General features: G+C 47.5%; 1 protein-coding gene across 5 annotated transcripts in view; it reads right to left on the reverse strand.

Annotated features, from left to right (window-relative positions):
• Window positions 1-22155, reverse strand: part of FER1L6 (fer-1 like family member 6) — a 188607-nt gene that overhangs the window by 137456 nt on the left and 28996 nt on the right. For 3 of the 5 annotated variants that reach the window (XR_014843370.1, XM_085021681.1, XM_085021679.1), the window contains exons 2-3: window positions 7854-7936; window positions 712-832 (exon numbers count right to left, since the gene is read on the reverse strand). Coding sequence is in view for 4 of the 5 variants with exons in the window: in XM_085021679.1 (XP_084877805.1) it covers window positions 712-832; window positions 7854-7936 (204 nt within the window). In the remaining variant the exon portion in view is untranslated. Of the gene's footprint in view, window positions 1-711; window positions 833-7853; window positions 7937-10650; window positions 10690-21747; window positions 22111-22155 lie in introns of those variants that run through there. The other 2 variants (XM_021088953.2, XM_085021680.1) reach the window with 2 other exon arrangements.

Genomic DNA, 22155 nt, shown 5'->3' on the forward strand with positions numbered 1-22155 from the left:
GTTACACACCAATAGCTAACTGATATGGCAAATTGCATGCAGAAGGCCAGGTTGTTGTGAGATTTATTTATTTATTTATTTTTTGTCTTTTTAGGGCTGCACCTGCAGCATATGGAAGTTCCCAGGCTAGGCATAGAATTGGACCTGTAGCTGCTGGCCTACACCACCACCACAGCAACTTGGGATCCGAGTCGCATCTGCCACCTACACCACAGCTCATGGCAGTGCCAGATCCTTAACCCACTGAGCAAGGCCAGGGATTGAACCTGTATTCACATGGCTGCTATTCAGATTCGTTTCGGCTTAACCACCATGGAACTCCTGTTCTGACCTTTTGTTGGCAGCATAAGAATTCCTTTTTCATTTGGAACAAACACAAAGCTAAGATATCTAGTATCTTGATGAATGAAGGAGCAGGTGGAGAACAGCTCCAGATTCTGCTTCCTGCTGCTGCTGTCACTCCTGAACTACAAGGAACGTGCAGACCTTAGCTGAGGGGATTTAAGACTAGAAGTTAGTAGAGCGGGGACCCTGGCAAGCACTGCCACAGAAAAGGCAGAGGCATGCAGTGTTGCCTTCCTGCCTCTGACCTCTGACTCCTTGTAGATGGTGACTAGGTGTTATTCTCCATTCTCCCAGAGCCTGCAGGGGTACCTGGCACAGGGAAGGTGCTCACTCAACATCTGCTGATTGCCTGTATCAACACCGTACCTTCTCTTTGGTGGAGCAGAGGGGACCGGACTGATAGAAGCACTGTCATAAATCAAATCTCCTCCCAATCCTTCCTGGTGAGAAGGCCCCTCCTGCAGTGCTTCAACATCACCTTGACCATCTAGAGAGGCAAACAAAGGGGAAAATCTATTAAACATGACCCACCACGGCGACCTGAGCCTTGACTCTGTCCAGGGCTATGCCAGCACCATAGACATACGAGGAGACCAGAAAACAGCCCTTGGCCACATGGACCTTGATCTTACTGGCAAACAAGCCAGACACCACATCTTACAGGCAGAAAAATACTAAAAAAAAAAAAAAAAAAATGCACCTTCTATCTGTTTCCCCCCAAAAGAGTAGATTTATATGCATGTTTTGTGGAATTATGGGGTATGAATTTAAAGATGTGCTTTCAAGTCATGACCTCGCCACCTCAGACTTAGACAACTAATTTATTCTCTCTGAACCTCATGAGCAAAATTTAATGTGCATAAGAATTCCCCGGGAAGCTGTTAAAATGCAGATTCCGATGCACAAAGTCTGGGCTGGGGCCCACAAGCATGCATTCCTACAAGCAAGTTCCCAGGTCAGGCCATTCCTGCTGTCTGAGGGCTAATTTGGAATAGCAAGTTGTCATAGGTTGAAGAATGTTCCCCAAAGAGATCAGATCTTAGTGCCTTTTCATAAGTGTAATTTTACACTGAACCTCAGTATACAGTACACATGGGTTTACCCCAAGCTGTTCTATGTGCCGTGACGTTAGGGGACCACGGACTGAAACTGCCCACCTTGGCCAAGCATGAAAACAACCACCTGCACGAGTTGTCTCACAACAGGAGGCCCTGATAAGGAGCAGGGTGCTGCCCTAAAGTCTACCGGAAGACCTTGGGCAGGGCCAAAAGGAAGGAGCAAACAACGAACCTTCCAGGATTCTTGGCGCTGGAATCATCTTGGCTGAGAGGTGCATGCACCACCGATGGGCTGAACAAGATGCTTGGCCAAAAACAACCCAGAAACTAACTCCCCCATTAAACCAGAAACTATGAGCCACATGGCAGAGCAGTTCTCCTGGGTTCCCTTACCCTGCTGCTCTCTCCCAGGCGCCCCTTCCCAGTAAAGTCTTCTGCTTTGTTAGCACGTGTGTCTCCTTGGACAATTCATTTCCGAATGTTAGACAAGAGCCCATTCTCGGGCCCTGGAAGGGGTCCCCCTTCCTGCAACAATGGGGTAGACTTCAGAGCAGGGGATCACCTGCCAGCCTCACCACTACCCTCTTAGGGCATGTGTGAAGCCATTTCTTAGAACCCTTGGGACTCAACTGGTGAGCTTGTCAATTTAATAATCTTGAAACTCCTTCTAGCTTTGATGTATTTGGGTTCTCTGATCGCAATCATCAAACTGAGGAAAACAGTACAGAGTTGGAAGACAGATGGAATAATGAAGCTCTTAATGCCATAGCAGTTCATGGACATGGGCCTAGAGGTGTCCAGTAGTTACAGAGAGGATGACTGCTCTGATCCTTCTCTCACTCAGGAAACCAAAGTCAAGGCCAGCCTGCAGAAACCCCAGAAAGAATGTCAGCACCTGACGGGGCTCCTTGAAGCACGAAGATGAAATTAAGACATGCTGCCATCCTGATAGACCACAAAGACCTCAAGAATGAGAATATTTCAGGTTTCCCCTGAATATTCTTATATACCCTACAAAGGGCAGAAACTGGGCTAGGTTAGAAGTTCAGGATGGAGGAACTAACTAAAATCCCTCTAGGGGTTTATGGTTCGGGAAGGTGAGACAGACCTGGAGGCAGGAAGGCAGTCAGCTAAAGCTTCATCTGTAACTTACATTCATTCATTCATTGAGATCCTATGTTCTCTCCAATCTACTCACCAAGCAGCGTCCACAGTAACCTTCTTTAAAAAAAAAAAAAAAAAAAAAAAAAAGGGGATATTTCTCTTTTTAAAACCCCTCAGTGAAGAGGGAGGCAGGAGGGGGTGGGAGGGACTGGGAGTTTAGGGTTAGTAGATGCACATGATTACATTTAGAATGCATAAGCAACGAGGTCCTGCTGTACAGCCCAGGGAGCTATATCCAGTCTCTAGGAATAGACCATGATGGAAGGTAATATAAGAAAAATTATATATATATATATATATATATATATATATATATATATATGTCTGATTGGGTCACTTTGTTGTGCAACAGAAATTGTAAATTAAATAGAATACAACTAAAACCCCCCCGATGTCTTGCTGTAACACTTAAAGTCAATCCAAAGTCCACACACGACTCTAATTCCCTGTCCTACCTGGATCTCATCTGCTCCTCGTGGCCACCTGCCCCTCTGGTTCCCACCTTCCTGCTTTCTAGTCACACAGGCCTAATTCGGCTCCTTCTAACAAGCTCTCTCCCGCTTGGGGTTTTTCTTCCCAAGCATCCTCCCACCTGAGCTGCCCCCCCCCGGGGGGGGGGGCCTCCAGCTCATCTTTGATGTTTTAGCTTAAATGTTATCTCTCCAGGAAGCCCCTCTCAGACCAAAAAAGAGAACTTCCAATCATCTCCACTTAATCACATTGCCTTTTTCTTTGTAGCATCTCTCTCCACTGGGTTTTTTCTTTGCTTGCTTTTTAGGGCCATACCTGCAGCATATGGAGGTTCCCAGGCTGGGGGTGGAATCGGGGCTACAGCTGCCGGCCTACACTGCAGCCACAGCCACGCCAGATCCTTAACCCATTGATCAAGGCCAGGATCGAACCTGCATCCTCATGGATCCTAGTCAGGTTTGTTAACCACTGAGCCACAAAGGGAGCTCCACTTCTCCCCATTTATAGTGCAGTTACCCATGGATAACAGATGACCCCATGGGTCCCCATGGATAACAGATGACCCATCTAGAACATGATGATTCGAGGACTTTTTACAAAGGCATGGGTTAACCAAAAAGGGTCATAGAGCTAGCAGGGGCTCATGGCAGCTGAGCTGTTACCACTTGGAGTCCCCCCCAACCCCCGCCCAAAAATGAGGATTGAGATTGGTTCCCAGAACCTGGAAGGAGAGAAAGTCAGGTCCAGTCGGCTTCCCCAGGAGGAGGAGACACATCGAACCACTGCATCCTGACCTCGCTCCCCTCACTCCATCAGACCTCCTGCCCACTGGGACAGGGACCTGTGCCAGGCATCCGTAGATGACAGCCTCCTGGGACAGAGAACAGGTGGACAAGGGTGGAGAATGGATCTGGAGGGACAGATGGAAGAGGTCTCCCTGGGGCTGTTCTCCCTTTAATTTTCTTTCTTTTTTTCTTTTTTTTTTTTTTTTTAGGTCTTTTTAGGGCCGCACCTGTGGCATATGGAGGTTCCCGGGCTAGGGGTCAAATGGGAGCTGTAGCAACTGGCCTACACCGCAGCCACAGCAACTTGGGATCCGAGCTGCATCTGTGACCTACACCACAGCTCTTAGCAACGTCGGGTCCTTAACCCACTGAGTGAGGCCAGGGATCAAACCTGTGTCCTCATGGATACTAGTCAGATTTGTTTACGCTGAGCCATGACGGGAATTCCTATTCTCTCTTTAAACTCTTCAATGTCACTACTGTATACCCGGAACCAAGCATAGGAACACTCAGCAGACATTCCATTAACATTTGTTGAGTAAATGAATGAATGACGATCAAAGGAGGTACCCAATGACTACTTATTGGTAACTAATTAATGGATGGGTGAGGGTAATCAGAGTTTTAAGAAATTAAGGAGTAAGGAGTTCCCATTGTGGCGCAGTGGAAATGAATCCACCTAAATCCATGAGGACATGGGTTCAATCCCTGGCCTCACTCAGTGGGTCAAGGATCCAGCATTGCCATGAGCTGTGGTGTAGGTTGTAGCTGTGGCTCTGATCCCACGTTGCTGTGGCTCTGGTGTAGACCGGCAGCTGTAGCTGATTTGACCCCTAGCCTGGGAACCTCCACATGCCACAACTGTGGCCCTGAAAAGTCAAAAAAAAAAGGGGGGTAGCCATTATGTCTCAAAATACACAGAAAAGAGCCATCGACTTTGAGACTCTCTAAACATTTCACCCAGGATGGTCCTAACTTCCAGTCAGGCCAAGAAGCAAAGACCAATTTGAGTTCCGTTCCACAGACTGTTTTGTCAGCCTCTTACAGGGTTAGCCCCTGGCCAGCAGGATAGATGCTATTTACTTTCCAGGAGGGGCCCAATTTCTCTCCGCCCTGTTTGCTTTGTGGGCTGAAGACTTGAATTAGAAAGAGCCACGAGCCCAGGAGCCGCCTCCTCCGGGATGCCTGCGGTGGACTGCCCTGAGTCCCTGCCAGCTTGTCCTTTTCCTGCTGCACACTCAGTAAGTTTCCCACCTGGAGGCTGACCCGTGGGCTGGGAAAGCCTGGGTTCTGGTGTAAGACTGACCTAGGCCCCAGAGCCAGCTTCTCCACTTGTTGGCTCTTGACTTTGAGCAAGAGTTCCCCTCTTTGAACCTCTTATAAAACAGGGACAAAGGAATCTACATTGCAGGTCCAGTAAAAAGCAGCAGGGGCTTATTCAACGTGTCATAAATACTAAAATACCATGTTTCATAAGGTCCTTGCAGGAAGGAGCTGGCCTTGCTCAGCACAGTCTATTGCAAGTTCAGCATTTCAAGGACACCAGGAAAGACCCCACAGTCCTTTGCCACCGATGCCCCAATACCTTCACTTTGACTAAATAGACAAGTGCTTCTATTAAGCTTTCAAGTCTTGTCTCCGTTTAAAATGTAAGGCCTCTCTATCTCATCCAGGATGACTTAATCATTACCACTGGCACTTCAGGACGCATGAGTTTCCCTATTTTTCTATTGTTTTTTTTGTTTTTTGTTTTTTGTTTTTTTTTTTTTTTTTTTTTTTACATTTAGAAAGTGGGGGGCCAGGAGGCACTCTGTCCCGCAGAACAAAGGCCCTAGGCTTTAGCCCACATGATTTTTATTAAGGAAGGTGATGAGATTATTATATAATGGGATTAAGGAAGGTGACAAGATTAGTGGGCAGGGATAGGCATAGGCAATCATGAGATTATCATCTTTGTAATATCAAGGTATCCTTAGGACACAGTGCAGCTGTTTATAGAATAACATGGTTAATGCTAAGTCCTTCATCTTGTCTTTGAACCTGTTTTTCTATTGTAAGTTTAGGTTTTACCCGAAGGTAAGGAGTGGGGTTGGGGGTGGGGCAAAGGACTACAGGGCACCAGCAGGGGATGGCAGTGAAGGGGTGAAGGACACCCCTCGAGATGTGCAGGGTAAAGATAAAGCACACCTGCCGTGCTGTTTTTGGTTTAGAAAAGGTCCAGAAAGCTAACCTTGGCATTCCCCTCGTGGCTCAGTGGGTTAAGAACCCAGCTAGTATCCATGAGGATGTGGGTTGGATCCCTGGCCTTGCTCAGTGGGTTAAGGATCCAGTGTTACCACAAGCTGTGGTGTAGATTGCAGATGCAGCTCAGATCTGGCGTGGCTGTGGCTGCAGTGTAGGCTGGCAGCTGTAGCTCCGATTCAACCCCTAGCCTGGGAACTTCCATGTGCTGCACATGTGGCCCTAAAAAGAAAAGAAAAAACAAACAAACAAAAAAAAAACCCCCAGAAAGCTAGGAGTTCCTGTCGTGGCGCAGTGGTTACCGAATCCAACTAGGAACCATGAGGTTGCGGGTTCTATCCCTGGCCTTGCTCAGTGAGTTAAGGATCTGGTGTTGCCATGAGCTGTGGGCTCAAGAAAAGGCAAAAAGACAACCAAAAACAAAAACAAAACAAAAAAAAACAGAAAGCTAGCCTTGAACAGAAAGCTAGCCTGATATTGTCAGGGCCACATAGCAGAAGTCTCCAGACACCACCACAGCCCTGTGTCCATCAGAAGCAGTTGATGGTGTTTGATTCAATAAACCTGAGTGTCTCCCTGAGGCGGGGCCTGGCCTGCACTGGCACAGGCCACACTGTGACTGGGGGCTTTGCTCTTTGGGAGAAGGAAGTGGCCCCTTCTAAGTGCAGAAATCAGAGAGCCTGGCTCTACATTTCGATGCCGCTGCTTCTGGCTCTGCACCTCCCGTGCTCAGGGCTGGCCTCCTGAGTCTGTGCAGCCCCACGGGGCCCTGTGATCCGGAGGGCCTCCCTGCCCGTGGCTAAAGGCTCTGCAGACACCATCCAAACACCCTTAATCAGTTCTTCTTGGTTTTTTTTTTTTCTTTTCTTTCTTTCTTTCTTTTTTTTTTTTTTGTCTTTTGTCTTTTTAGGGTCACACCCACGGCATAGGGAAGTTCCCAGGCTAGGGGTCAAATCAGAGCTGCAGCTGCCAGACTACACCACAGCCACAGCAACGCCAGATCCAAGTCACATCTGTGACCCACATCACAGCTCATGGCAATGCCAGGTCTGTAACCCACTGAGCGAGGCCAGGGATCGAACCCACCACCTCACGGTTCCTAGTCAGATTCGTTTCCGCTGTGCCATGATGGGAATTCCATCCTTCATCAGTTCTTACTAACGGCTTTGCGCTTTCATTTCGCATGGGCTGGGCTATTCTGCAGCTGGTCTATCCCATGCTTGGCTTATCCTCTCTGCATCTCGGTAACCTCATTTGTGAAAGCAGGATAATAGCCCGGCCTGGCAGGATGACAGAGGGGTTAAGTGAGACAGTGTAGGTAAAGCCCCCCCCCAGAGCAGCTGCTACCCTCCCTCTGATTTTCAAAATCTCACCTGATTCTACCCAAGACCCTGTGCGGTCAGCCCAGCCACCCACATCCCACCTTCCTAACAAAGGGAGAAGCTAGGACTTGCAGCGGCTGAGTGACTTGTCCTGAGCCACAGAGCACATCAGAGCAGAGGCAGGAGCTCCGATCCCATCACTGCCTCCTTGGGGACCCCCTTCCACAGCCCAGCAGGTATCCACCCACCCTGTTTGGTCCAGTGACCAGAGGACCAGTGGCACTGGAAGTGGGGGGGTGGCCTTGGCCCGCACCAGGGACTGGCAGGGTCTGAAGCCCCAGAATGCACCCCATTCCTCACCTTGGTCCCACAGAGAGTGAACCCCATTCTCATGCAAGGAGCCATCAAGTCTGTGAGACCAGTAGGCCCCAGGGTAGTGGTCCCTCCCCACCCCCGAAACGCCTCACCTTGGGCCCCCTTGTTGGCTAGGATTAACCCCTTCTCTGCTTTCTTCTTCTTCTTCTTCAGCTTCAGCCCGAACATCCCCTTTCTGGGAAAAAAAAAAGAAGAAGAAAAACTTAAAAATACAGTAATAGTAACTTTGACTCATTCAGCCCTGTTAAGAGAAAAGAAACACACAGACACACAGAGAGTTCTTCTGGCAGCTGACCAATCTTCTCATCCACCCTGCATGGGCATCAAAAGACAAGTGTCAGGATGACCCAATATGCTCTTCAGACAGCTCAACTTCTGCAGAAACCACATAAACGCCACCTGAACAAAAATCATGAGGTTCACCTAGAACCACACTTAAATGAGGCATGATAACCGGATTAGCTACTACGCGCACTAGCGATGAACCTACTAACCGCGCCAGCTGTTTCTCCATTTCTCTTTACTCACCTGTACCAGGCACCCAAAACAAATAGTGTCATTTAATCATGACAGCAACCTGCTCCTACCCATGTCACAGATGCGAAGCCAAGGCTCAGAGAGAGCAGGTAAAGTTTACAAGGTCACCCAGCTCCTACGTGTCTGAGCTACCCCTGGAACCAGGACTGCCTGATTTTAGAGCCCAGACTTTAACCACTGGGCTGCCCGAGGCCCCCTTGTCCCCCTGAGCAGAATGAGCACACTCTCCACGGAGGGGCTCCCTGACTACTTTTGAGGTCAAGAGGCCCTGGGATTTGTTGAGGTCATGCCACAAGCACACAGATCAGCTGACACATGGCATATGCCCAGAACGCCAGCTACTACTATTATTATTATTAGCTGTAAGCCCAAGGCTGTTTGGGGACCTCCTTCTCATCCCAGGAAAGGGCCCCAGTCCACTCTCTCTAACTGATACCAGGAGCATCCCTGACCCTCTGCCCACCTCCTGAGAGAATCCCTTTCTGGAGCTGTGTGGAAGGATGGAAGGTCAGAAAATGTCCTGGCCTTGGTTGGACATCAGGTGTAACAAGAGCATCCTTGAAGTCTCCCAGGAATCTCTGATACACCAGGGAAACTCCCTCTGTCTGACATTTCTTGAAATTCCCAATAATAGCTTTTGCATTCCTGCTTTCAGAGGAGAGTTACTGAGCAGAGGTCCCAAGGCCGGCCCCTTCCAGACCCTGAACTGCCACTGGGGGTCCCCAAGGGCTCCCTGCCATGATCATCTCACGTAGGCAGAATGTGATGTTTTTCGGAACTTGGCTGGCCAGCTCTACAGAATGACTATTCGAGAAGGCTGGCCACTTGCATCTGAAAACAGGAAGTTACTACCAATACATGACAGTGTCTACCAGAGGGAGGCTTAACGTTCCTGGCAAAATCTGACCTCTTCATCCTGGATGGCCTTGGCATTCTGAACCCTCTCGAGGGGCAGCCGGTGACTGAGGCAGTGGGGCCCCAGGTCACTGTCATGGGCATGAGAGGAAGGAGAGATGTCCCATGTCTTGGAGACAGGCTTCTCCAAAACCAAGTGCCTGTGACCCTGCGGTCCACTAGACACGCCAAAGGAAGGATACAGGATACGAATGTCCAGAACCACCTTCAGTGATTTTTCTTTGATTTGGGGGACAAACCAGTGCTGAGAAGATCTGCCCTAGACACAGCTCAGACCCCCTCCAGGGGAAGCCCGAAAGCGTTCCATCATGTCCAAAGAATTTACAACCAGCGCCGGTCTCTGGGGTGGACTGATGTTTGATTCACAAACACACAAGGTTGTTTGCCTGAAACCCTGACTCAGTCATCAAGGGCACTCCCTGCGTGACTCCCAGCATGAAAAAGCTTCTGGATGAAAATTGATTTCTCCTCCTCGGCCCCGTGACAGCCACAGTGTCAAGAGGGCATGGCTTGCCAGCCCTGAAAGATCGTGCCCCGGGCACATTGGATAAATTGGAGAGTAAATTAGAGCCACAAGACGCAGCTCAGGGCCCAGCATTGAGTCCACCTGTTAGGCTCCCAAACTGAGGGCTGGATGCTTAACTCAGATGAGCACGTTTCCTTCACACGTGACTGGCTATGTCTTATCCAGTCCACAGGGTGATGTTAAAAAGGAAACAGTGCTTTTAAAATGTAAAACATGCTATAAACTATTACAGCATTGATGATAAGAAAACTGGCCACCATATTCCCCTGAGTGAGTTTAGGACTTTTTTGTGTGTGCGTCTTTTTTTAGGGCCACACCCATGGCACAAGGAGGTTCCCAGGCTAGGGGCTGAATCAGAGCTGTCTCCGCTGGCCTCCGCCACAACCACAGCCATGCCAGATCTGAGCCATGTCTGTGACCTACACCACAGCTCATGCCAATGCCGGATCCTTAACCCACTGAGCCAGGCCAGGGATCGAACCTGCGTCCTCATGGATACTCGTCAGATTCATTTCTGCTGAGCCACAATGGGAACTCCAGTTTAGGCCTTTTTAAACATGCTTTGACGCTCACCGTGAGCCAGGAACACCACGCTACACTCGTTATCCCTGAGGAGTCCCCCAGTGTGAGCGAGGCATATGCTATTATTACCCGTGTTTATAAACAAGAGGTGGCCAAGGGTTTCCAGCCAACACACTGGCATCAGCAAGTAGGTCAGGAAGTTACCTCGTAAGTCTTTGCGGATGTCACCCTCACACCCCAGTCCCCATCTCCAGTTTGCGGAGGATTACCCCATAGGGACCCTCTCACCTCATAGAAAGGATGGGCCTCTCTGGTTTAGGGGTTATTGCATCGCCTCCCAGGGCCACCCCAAGGTAAGTCAAGAGACACACAGAAACCCCCATACCAACCTGGTCTCCTCAGGGTGAAATCTACCATGACTCCGATATCTGCATCCAAACAACGAGAGCATTAAACAGTGCAGGCGTTTAGCTTGCTTCCACACATCTGTCCCGGGGTGGGGCGGGGGGAGTGTTGCTGCACGTGGACCCCAGGGCTGGCGCTGCCAGGGAGGCAGTCAGCCTGGCACACAGAAAGGGGAGCTGGGCCACTGGAGTCTGGGTCTCATCTATGCCACTTTCTGACTATGTCTCTGGGGCTGGCTACGGGACCTCTCTGAGCACCAGACTCTTCTCCCACAGGAAGAGGCGGCACAGTTAATTCCTCTTTTCTCCCTGGGATGTCCTGTATGTGACCTCATTGGACCCTCATGCTGAACTGCTAAAAGCTCTGCAAATAGCTATTTTATTGCCATGTCCAAGGCCCAGGGGAGCTGGGATTAGGTAGTGGTTCGCAACCAGGTTCTCCGCGTGGCTTTCCACTTGTGCCATCAGATTCCCCTTCCAGAATTACCTTTTCTACCTTCAGTGCAGCACAGAAGCAGCTCAGGCCTAAAGGCCAAACACTAAGTTAATTGCATCAATGGGTGTCAAGAGTGCCCGCCCCTGCTGCTCCCCTTTCCACCTAAGAGGACATGGGTCGCCTCTGCACCTCACCCTCCAGACCTGGTCATAACATCCAGTGTAGGAAAAAAAAAAAAAAACACTTTGATTTCTTTGATTTGTGAATTTCTTTTTATGATACTCTTATAAAGGCTTAAAAAATACATTTCATTTAATAAAACTCCTTTATCAAACACAACCCACGGATGGGAGAAAATATTTCCAAATGAAAGGACTGACAAGGGATTAATCTCCAAAATATATTAACACCTCCTGTAGCTCATTATAAAAAAAAATTTATAAACACCTCCTACTGCTCAATACCAAAAAAACAACAAGCCCCATCAAAAAACGGGCAGAAGATCTAAATAGACATTTCTCCAAAGAAGATGCACAGATGGCCAAAAAACACATGAAAAGATGCTCAACATCATTAATTATTAGAGAAACACAAATCAAAACCACTATGAGATACCACCTTACACCAGCCAGAATGGCCATCATCAGCAAAGTCTACAAACAATAAGTGCTGGAGAGGGTGTGGAGAAAAGGGAACCCTATTACACTGTTGGTGGGAATGTAAATTGGTACGACCACTATGGAAAACAATATGAAGACACCTCAAAAAACTAAAAATAGAATTACCATATGATCCAGCAATCCCACTCTGGACATCTATCCAGAGAAAACCATGACTCGAAATGAATATGTCCTCCAATGTTCACTGCGGCACTATATACAATGGCCATGACATGGAAGCAACCTAAACGTCCATCGACAAAGGAATGGATAAAGAAGATGTGGTACATGTACACAATGGAATATTACTCAGCCATAAAAAAGAATGAAATAATGGCATGTGCAGCAAGATGGGTGGACCTAGAAAATATCATACTAAGTGAAGTTAGTCAGTGAAAGACAAACATCACATATGATCACTTACATGTGGAATCAAAAAAAGGATACAAATCAACTTATTTGCAGAATGGAAACAGACTCACAGACTTTGAAAAACTTAGGGTTACCAAAGGGATGGGGGTCCAGTGGAGCAGGGGGGGACTGGGGGTTTGGGATGTTCTAAAATTAGGTTGTTGTGATGGTTGTACAACTATAAATAAAATAAAATTCATTAATTTAAAAAAATCCCTTATCAAAAGAATGGATTTGGATCGAATCAAGTCTATCTTAAAAAACAAAGCCAAACCAAGCTTTACCACCATTTGAAGTTATCCAGAGAGCTTTGGGTAAATTTCCAGTTGCCAGGAACTCCCTTCTTGGGTATAAGCTGTGTACTCATCCTACTTCTAAGACGGGCACATGTTTCTTAAAGGCAAAGCACCAAACACAGAAATCGCTATAATGTGGGTTTTGACAGAGGTTGTTAAGATATAAATCCTTGGAGTTCCCATTGTTGCGCAGTGGTTAACGAATCCGACTAGGAACCATGAGGTTGTGGGTTCGGTCCCTGCCCTTGCTCAGTGGGTTAAGGATCCGGCATTGCCGTGAGCTGTGGTGTAGGTTGCAGACGGGGCTCGGATCCCGCATTGCTGTGGCTCTGGCGTAGGCCAGCGGCTACAGCTCCGATTCGACCCCTAGCCTGGGAACCTCCATATGCTGTGGGAGCGGCCCAAAGAAATGGCAAAAAAAAAAAAAAATATATATATATATATATATATATATATATATATAAATCCTTGTGACATCCTGCCTTGGCAAGACTGAAACTTTCTTCCTCTTCTCCCCATGATCTTCCCATTACCACGCTCCCGTTCATACCTATTTGTTTAAGGCAATGATGGTCAACGCTGGCTATGGATTTATGGGGGGTGGGGGACATTCTAAAACTGTCTCCCACACTATGGCCAGATCCCATCCAGAGAGTCTAATTTCACTGGCCAGCAGTGGAGTCACGGCCTCAGTAGTTTTTAAAGTTTCTCAGGTCATCCTAAAGTGCAGCAAGTTGCAAATCCCTGTGGCTAAGGAATAGTGCCAGGGAGCTGTGTTCTTGAAGACAAGATTCATATTTTTTAAAGGAAGTTCAAAGATAATTTCTTAACCAGAAAGAACAACGAAACTGAGGAAATTCAGGGTACTTGGTGAATACATGTGGGTAGGCTGGATGATTTTTTTTTTTCTTTTTAGGGCTGCACCTGGCAGTGTATGGAAGTTTCCAGGCTAAGGATGGATCAGAGCTGTAGCTTCTGGCCTACACCACAGCCATAGCAAGGTGGGATCCTTAACCCACTGAGCCAGGCGAGGGGTCAAATCTGAATCCTCGTGGATCCTAGTCGGGATCGTTAACTACTGAGCCACAAAGGGAACTCCCCGGCTGAACTTTATTGTCCAACCCCAACTCTTCTTCCACCCAACCCTCATCCCAGCAGTGGGCTCACAGAATTGGCTGCCTTCTCTAATCCTGCATGGGATCAGCCCAAACTTGATGGAACTGAGTCCTTCGGTTTAAAAGAAAATGATCAGTCCTCTATTGGGTCCAAAGTGTTCCAGGCAATGACCTGAATGAAGGGAGTACTGACTCCCAGTTTCATGGGAACCAGTTCATCCTTGCCTACTGTTAACATGGAATCCCCACCTCACTGAGGTCAACGGATGTTTGCCTGTTGGGTCTTCATCACATCCATTTCCAGCCCATCAGCCAACATGATGAGATCCAAGTATCACCAGCCCAACAGTGTCCCTGAAAACCTAGCTGTCCCTAGATTCTCTCACCTGCAAGAATCTAGGGACAGCACCTCCAAGGATGCTAATGGATGCCCCCTCCTGTGGTTTCTCCGAACCAAGGGTGACTCAGGGATAATTTGGAGCTACATCATGTAGAGCCAGCCCAAGTTAAGCCAGACTCTGACAGCCCTTCAGAGACCCTTGCCAAAAATTCAAGGGCAAAGTGGTAGGAGGGTGCTGCTCTAGGACTGTTCCAGAAAAAGGGAAACTTTTTCCTCTCGTATCTCACTCCCACCCCTACATCACATCTACAAGGCCCACTACGGATGCCATCTTCCAAGGGTTGGAGAACACTTTTTAACCTGTGGCCACTGGTCTTCATCCTCTCCTGCTCCTCCTTCTCTGGAGCTAAGACCAGCACATGACTAAGTTGGCTGCAGTGCAAGGAAAAGAGAGAATCAAACATCGCCAGGTCATGTTATTGACTCAGTATAGTTAAGGCTGCTGGATACTCCTGGCCCCAAACTTTCTCTTGCTGGCCCCCTAAGAAAGTGGTCTTTTTTCCTATTCCATCCTCTTTATGTCCAGGCTAATCAGAGCTCTGATCTATGTTCTCCTAAAGATAAAGGGATCAACCTCTAAGCCAAAAATAGGTTTTTTTGAAGTCCACAAATAAACGCTGGAGAGGGTGTGGAGAAAAGGGAACCCTCCTGCACTGTTGGTGGGAATGTAAATTGGTACAACCATTATGGTAAACAGTACAGAGGTACCATAGAAAACTATACATAAAACTATAAGATGACCCAGCAACCCCACTCTTGGGCATATATCTGGACAAAACTTTGCTTGAAAGAGATACACGCACCCTCATTTGCATTGCAGCACTATTCACAATAGCCAAGACATGGAAACAACCTAAGTATCCATCAATAGATGATTGGATTAAAAAGATGTGGTATATATACACAATGGAATACTACTTAGCCATGCAAAAGAACAAAATAATGCCATTTGCAGCAACATGGATGCAACTGGAGACTCTCATACTAAGTGAAGTAAGTCAGAAAGAGAAAGACAAATACCATATGATATCACTTATATCTGGAATCTAATATACAGCCCAAATGAAACTTTGCACAGAAAAGAAAATCATGGACTTGGAGAACAGACTTGTGGTTGCCAAGAGGGAGGGGGAGGGGTGCGAGGGATGGAGAATTTGGGATGCAAACTATCACCTTTGGAATGGATAAGTAATGAGATTCCTCTGTATAGCCCTGGGAACTACATCTAATCACTTGTGATGGAGAATGATAATGTGAGAAAAAAGAACATATACATGTATGTGTGACTGCGTCACCTCCCTGTGCAGTAAAAAATTGACAGAACACTGTAAATCAGCTCTAATGGAAAAATAAAAACCATTATTAAAAAATAGACTTATTTGGAATAAGCAGCTCTCTCTCCCTCTAGAGCAGCATAAATCAGTCTTCAAATGCCAACCCTTTTAAGACTTTCATCTTTTCTTTACTACCTAAAATTTGCTTTTCCCATATATTCTCTGTCTTTTGGCAGAGTGATGAGAGTCTGGCATCCTTTGGTTGGCATGCCTTTTTTGGGTAGGGTTAAGGATCTGTATACCAGCATCTCATGCCTGCTTTCAATAGCATCTGGTCCATAAATCATACGAAAGCCTTCTCTTTATTAACCATTTGCAAACCAGCCCTCCAAGCCCTTCTTCCTACATTCATAATATAAGACCTTCCTCTTAAAGGTCTTTCCTGGAATTAACACATTCCCAACAGGTCTCCTATAGAGGTACAAAGTCAGATCTGAGAAAACAACCCCTCTGGCTGCAGTAGTTACCCAGGGGCCCTACTCTGGTGGGTGGTTTTTTTTCTATATCTGCCTGGTTTCTCTGAAATTCTAAAACAGAACAAGATATACTGCACTGTAAAAATCCATGCTCTCTTTCTGATCTTCTGGATATTCACAGCAACTCAGGGCTAAAAGTGTTCTTAAAAGTCATCCGTCCCTTACACTGATGTTTAAATTTTTTTACACCTGTTTCCATTAACTTCAACCTACTATATTTCTGAAGTATCTCTGGGCATGAGGAATTCACTACCTTCCAATCTATCCAGCTAGTTCAGTCATAGCAGTTTTCAAAGTATATAGAAGTTCAAGCGTAGTTTCTGTTGCTGCTCAACCGAGAGAAAGCTTTTATGTTACAGTGTCCACCTGAAGTTGTAAGAGGATAAACTAGAGGAATTTTCTTCAACAAAAGGCTGGTGGTGGGATGAAGAGGGAGAGAGCGCCTTGGAGCAGCCGCGGGTGAGAGGTTTGAAAGGGGCTTGATGGCCCTTGAGGTTGGCAGGGTTCCAAATGGCACTCGGCTCTGTTCTAGAAGGTCTCTGCCATGCAGCACATGCTCGGACAGGAGACCCACATGGGCCTTCAGCAATTCTGCTCTCCCTTCCATATGCCCTGGAGAACACCTTTCTCCTGGCCAACCCCTGAGCTGGCCTTTTAAAACATCTCCACAGTGTCAGAGTTGGAGGAGGGAGCAGCACATCTGAAGACCTAGAGGCAGAAGTGGATGCAGGATTAAAAGTGCCCCTCTCTCTGGAGTTCCTGTAATGGCTCAGTGGTTAAAAAACCCAACTAGTAGCCATGAAGTTGCAGGTTCAATCCCTGGCCTCACTCAGTGGGTTAAGGATCTGGCATTGCCGTGAGCTGTGGTGTAGGTCGCAGACATGGCTCGGATCCTGCATTGCTGTGAGCTGTGGTATAGGCCAGGAGCTGTAGCTCCGATTCGACCCCTAGCCTGGGAACCTCCATATGCCACAGGTGTGGCCCTAAAAAGACAAAAGACAAAAAAAAAAAAAAGTGCCCCTCCCTGCAAGCATGGAGTAAAGTGGAAAGAAGCAGAGGGGAGCAAGGGGACCAGAGAGGTAGGCAGGAGACAGATGACACAGGGACTCTACCATGGGGAAGGGACTGAGATTTTGTCCTAGGAGAAATGGGGAGCCATTAAAGGGTCCAACAGGGGTGCTTTGTTCTCTCTCTGCCAAGGTCATTGATCTTCTCCCCTGCAGGATCCTACCACTCCCACCCAATATCCACCCCTTGAATCAGTCTGTTATCATCATGGCTGGGGACTTAGTGGCCGGTTTTAAGTTGTCAGTTGCTTCTCTAATCAGATGGGCTGGGCAAGCCCCCCAGAGCAGATCCTCTTCAAAGGTACATGGCTTGGCCAGTGCCTCTTAGTTCTGTAACTGTAAGGTAAGAGATCCTAGAGGAAGAGGCTCTTTTTTGCCTCTTGACCAAGACTCTGCCTCCACCCACCCTTGGGTACTTAGATTTCAGAGGCTGCTTGGGCAGGCAAATCTGTATGGGGCCTGGGGACTTACCTGAGAGGAAAGGGATGGAGACCCTTTTGAGGTCTGATGATATTAGAAATATTCTGATGGATTATGTTTGTCTCTGACTGAGGTTCACTGGCTGGAAAGAACCCCAGGATGGTGGGGTTGATGGGAGAAGAGACTTCATCATGAGGATAAGTGAGTCTAGATCGTAGACCCACGATCAACACCAAGACTAGAGAGTCATGGGGGAGGCTGGGGCTGGTCCAGGATGTGGCTGACGCTGGAAGCCCCTCCGCATTCAATGGCCTTGGTCTGAGCTGGGTAAGCATCCTAGGACATCCTTTATGGAAGGACTCCTTTTCTATAGGGATAGAATTTGGGGCGATGGGAGCAAACTCTGACTGTGAATAGACAGATCTCGTCTCTTTGTTTAATGTCTAAAAGCAAAACTGCAATTTATGCCTCCAGGGAAACTTAAGAGTAGGAAGGCACGTCTTCACCAAAGACAAGCTGAACACTTCTAACTTGCTTGAGCAATGACTCTGATTGATAAAAGACAACGTGATTTACTCGGAACCCAAGCTAGTGAAGAAGGTCATCCCCCGACACACTGTTTGATGTGTGTGTCTCCCCTCCCCATTAGGCCAGGTGTGGGGTGTACGTGAGTGCTTCGCATGAACTAGGAACTCAAGAGGTGCTTGTGTGATAGCGTGAATAAAACTCTCAACGGATAAGGCAGCCCTTGCCTCCTAGGCTCCCGTGATGAGATGCTCCCTACCTCACGACTCAATGGACGGATGACCACACACACTCCCAAAACATACAGCAAGGCGGAAATGAGAACGGATATTGGTTCTTCCAAGACGAAACAGTTGAGAGGGATAACAGGACGATGCCATTTTGGTCAAGAAAAGATGAAATAATGAAGTCAATTCCGCATCTATCTTTGGGCAGAATGACTAGAGCAAACAGGTTGAGTGAAAGGAGGGGTTGGAAAAACAATTCGAGATTACTTTTTTTTTTCTTTTGTCTTTTTGCCTTTTCTAGGGCCACACCTGTGGCATATGGAGGTTCCCGGGCTAGAGGTCGAATTGGAGTTGTAGCCGCTGGCCTACATCAGAGCCACAGCAATTTGGGATTCGAGCCGCATCTGCGACCTACACCATAGCTCATGGCCAATGCTGGATCCTTAACCCACTGAGCAAGCCCAGGGATCAAACCTGCAATCTCATGGTTCCTAGTTGGATTCGTTAACCACTGAGCCACGATGGGAACTTCCTCGAGATACTTGATGGGAGGGATTATCAAGGATCTCGAGCTCAGCGTCAGGGGTGGGAGGAGGCTAGGGAAGACCAAGGAGGTGACCTGGTGGCCCAATCTGCCCAGCCCCTCCCCCATCCAATCAGTCTGAGGGGCTTCATTTCATTTGCTTTATACATTAAGGAGTCTGAGTAACATATGAATACACTTTTAAAGTTTGAGGAGTTCCCACTGTGGCTCAGTGGTTAACAAACCCGACTAGCATCCATGAGGACACGGGTTCAATCCCTGGTCTCGATCAGTGGGTTAAGGATCCAGCATTGCCATGAGCTATGGTGTAGGTCACAGACTTGGCTCGGATCCCGAGCTACTGTGACTCTGGCGTAGGCCGGTGGCTACAGCCCCAATTGGATCCTTAGCCTGGGAACCGCCACATGCTTCGGGGGCAGCCCTAAAAAGCCAAAAATAAATAAATAAAGTTTGAAAACCACTCATCCAGACCCACCTACTCACTTGACAAACAGGGAAACTGAGACCCAGAAAAAAAGTAGGAACCAGATCAAGGTCATATATCTGTTTTTTGAAATTGCTGGGATTTCTGGGTACTAATTTATCCTATTTACTGCCCAGAAAGGCTGAGACTTCAGCAAGCATGGACTGCCGCAGCCCTTCCTCTCCAAACCCCACCAGGCAAACTATCAACAGATACACTTCAAATGTCATTCATTCAAAAGTGGATTTTTTTCCTTCCAAGGAGATCTACTTCAGAACGCCTGTGCATTACAGAAAATGCTCCAAGGGGTTAAATATGGCAGCCCATGGTCCTCCATATGCCTCGAAAAGCCAAATGAAAGGAATTTCACCACTGTTCAAAGCAGTTCAGGGCTGAAAATGAAAGGCTATGGTATTTCAAATATAATCTGCAGAGGCTCCCATCTCCTTGACATGTTTGCATTGCTTAATGGTTTCTGCAACCAAGAGGAGGCAAAATCCACTTCACTCAAGCTGATTCGTTCCAAGAGCAAGGACTTTAATTAGTGCAGCTGAGTGAAGCGCTCTCATCAGTCACAACTTGAAATATAGCGAGGCAACTCGATGCAATTACTCACAGCCCGCTTCCAGGCAACCAGACCCTAAACAGATCTCAGAGGGGGAAAAAAAAAATCCCCACCAGAAATACACTGCTTCTGTTGTCACTGGTGTCCTCGATGGAAGGAAATGAACCCGAAGGCTCATCTGTCATGCGCCCAAACACAACTCTGAAGGCATTTTAGAGACGCTTTGTAGAACAGGTTGTCTCGAGGGAGTCTTGTGTGTGAGGTTTATAGGGTCTCAGGAACAACAGAATCCCATCAAGCTGTCTCTCCCTCACTCAGCCAAGACTTTTTTCTTTTTTCTTTTTTTTTTTTTTTTTTGTCTTCTGCCTTTTTTTTACGGTTGCACTCGTGGCATATGGAGGTTCCCAGGCTAGGGGTCGAATCGGAGCTATTGCTACTGGCCTACACCACAGCCACACCAATGGCAGATCCAAGCCGTGTCTGTGACCTACACCACAGCTCATTGCAATGCCGGATCCTTAACCCACTGATTCGGCCAGGGATCGAACCCGCAATCTCATGGTCCCTAGTGGGATTCGTTTCCATTGCGCCACGGTGGGAACTCCATCAGCCAAGACATTTCTGAAGGCTCTGCTCATCTTCCTTTGAAATTATTTTTGCAAAAGCTGGAGTTTGAGCCTCCTGAGTGGGAGTAATAGTCCTTGGAGTTTCGGGCTTAGCTCAGGGTCCAAATGTGTTGAGTCCCAAACACTCAGAGGCATCCCAGTCCCGTTCCTCTCAGTCTCCACTTGGAAACACCGAATAGAAGAGATCCAAAGTTATGCCGAGCCCTTGACCTCAAACTCAGGAGACTCTCACTAAGGCTTATTCCATATAAACAATGAGAAAGGATACATTGATTTCTAGTCCACTATAGGAGAAAAATCAGAAGTGGAAAAAATTATGGTGAATTTACCTATAATCACAATATATCTCTACCTAGACCTGCTTAAGATCCCAATTTACGCAGTGATGAATGTTACACATAAAACAAAGAGGGGGTGGAGTCAAGCCCCAAGGAGGTAGCTGGGGACTATGGGTCCTACCTGAACCCTCCCCTGAGCACTTTGTCACATGTGAGACCCTAACAGAAGCTCTGCGCGGGAACAGAGCCTGGCAGTATTTCCACAGCATCCTGGGTCAAACGTAGGCTCACAGCTACCTTTGGCCTCTGCTTTATCATCTGAGTGACCCAGAACAAATGGCATAACTTCTCTGTGCCTCCATTTTTTCACCGGTAAAATGGATCTCGAATAATATTTACCTCATAGTGTGTCAGGGATTAAGTGGGTTTATATGTGTAACGCCCTTAAAACAGTTGCTGACAAATGAAAGAAAATAGCTACAATTATTCTTATTTCAAGACCAGAAAGTTGAGGCTCAGAGAGGTTTGGCAACTTGCTCAAAGTTACCCAGCTACAAATTGGCCAAGCTGGGGACAGGGCCTGGTCTCCTAACAGTCTGCTGAATATTTTTCCTTCCAGACTATGTTGAGACTGGGTCGTTATCCATTGTACAATGTGTAATTTATTCAATGTATTCACCCATTTTATTATTTAGTATCTCTATTCAAAGTGCTCTGGGACAATCATAATAGCTGCTGTTTATTAAGCATATAGGATAAGCCAGGCATTGGGTTAGGAGTCTCCATACTTTTTTTTTTTTCATTTAATTGTCCCCAAAATCATCTAATGGAAGTGTTTAATCTCTATAGAGGTGAAAATTAAAGCCTATAAGGTTAAGTAACCTAAGATCCCACAGCTCTAAGCTGCAACCCAACTCTAGCCTGTCCAACCTCCACGCTATACCACCTTCCAAATAGCAATCCGAGCCATAATTTTTCAAGCACCTAACAACGTCAGGTCCTATGCAATCCTCACTTCCCAGAGGCTGAACACCGTAGCTCAGAAAGGTTTGGAAACTTGCCTACAGCCACCCAGCCTCTGTCGTTGAAGCCCAGGCTTTTTGCACTCTCTTTGGGACCTCCCTCATCATGACCCAGGTTTTGAAGAACAAACAGAAGAGCTGCATTTTCGAGAGCTCCCAGCAGCCCAGACTGCAGCAGAGTCCAGCTCAGTTATACAAAAAAGAGCAACAAGTCTCACCTTGACCGGTGCCGGCTCCTAACGGTGCCCAGAAGTACTCGCACTCACCAACTTCTTGGACCCGAGGCAGGTCAGCAGGGCAGGAGGTCTTGGGAGGAGAAAGCCTCCCCTCTAGATGGAATGGGTATCGGGCACAAGGTTGCCTCCTCCAGAGGGGCAGGCGTGTTCCAGGAAATGCCCTTTCCACTGCATCCGCCAAGCAGCTCCCTATCTGTTTGAAATCCAGTGCCCACGGCTTGGCTTGGCTGCCAGAGCCCAAGACTCTGACCTGCAAACACAGCAGCTCACACCACATCCTGAGATTAGGGGCTGCCGGAGTGTTTTACTCCAAGTCAGGTAGCCACTGTAGATCAAGGCGCTCCCTTCATCAAAGGCCTTCCCAGACGCGCCCCCTGCTGCAGGCTCAGC

This window comes from Sus scrofa, chromosome 4, assembly GCF_054392235.1.
Source record: "Sus scrofa isolate SSC_HxYL_T2T_F1_AM1 chromosome 4, Sscrofa_HxYL_maternal_Yorkshire_Landrace_v2.0, whole genome shotgun sequence".
In the NCBI taxonomy this organism is placed as follows: Eukaryota; Metazoa; Chordata; class Mammalia; order Artiodactyla; family Suidae; genus Sus; species Sus scrofa.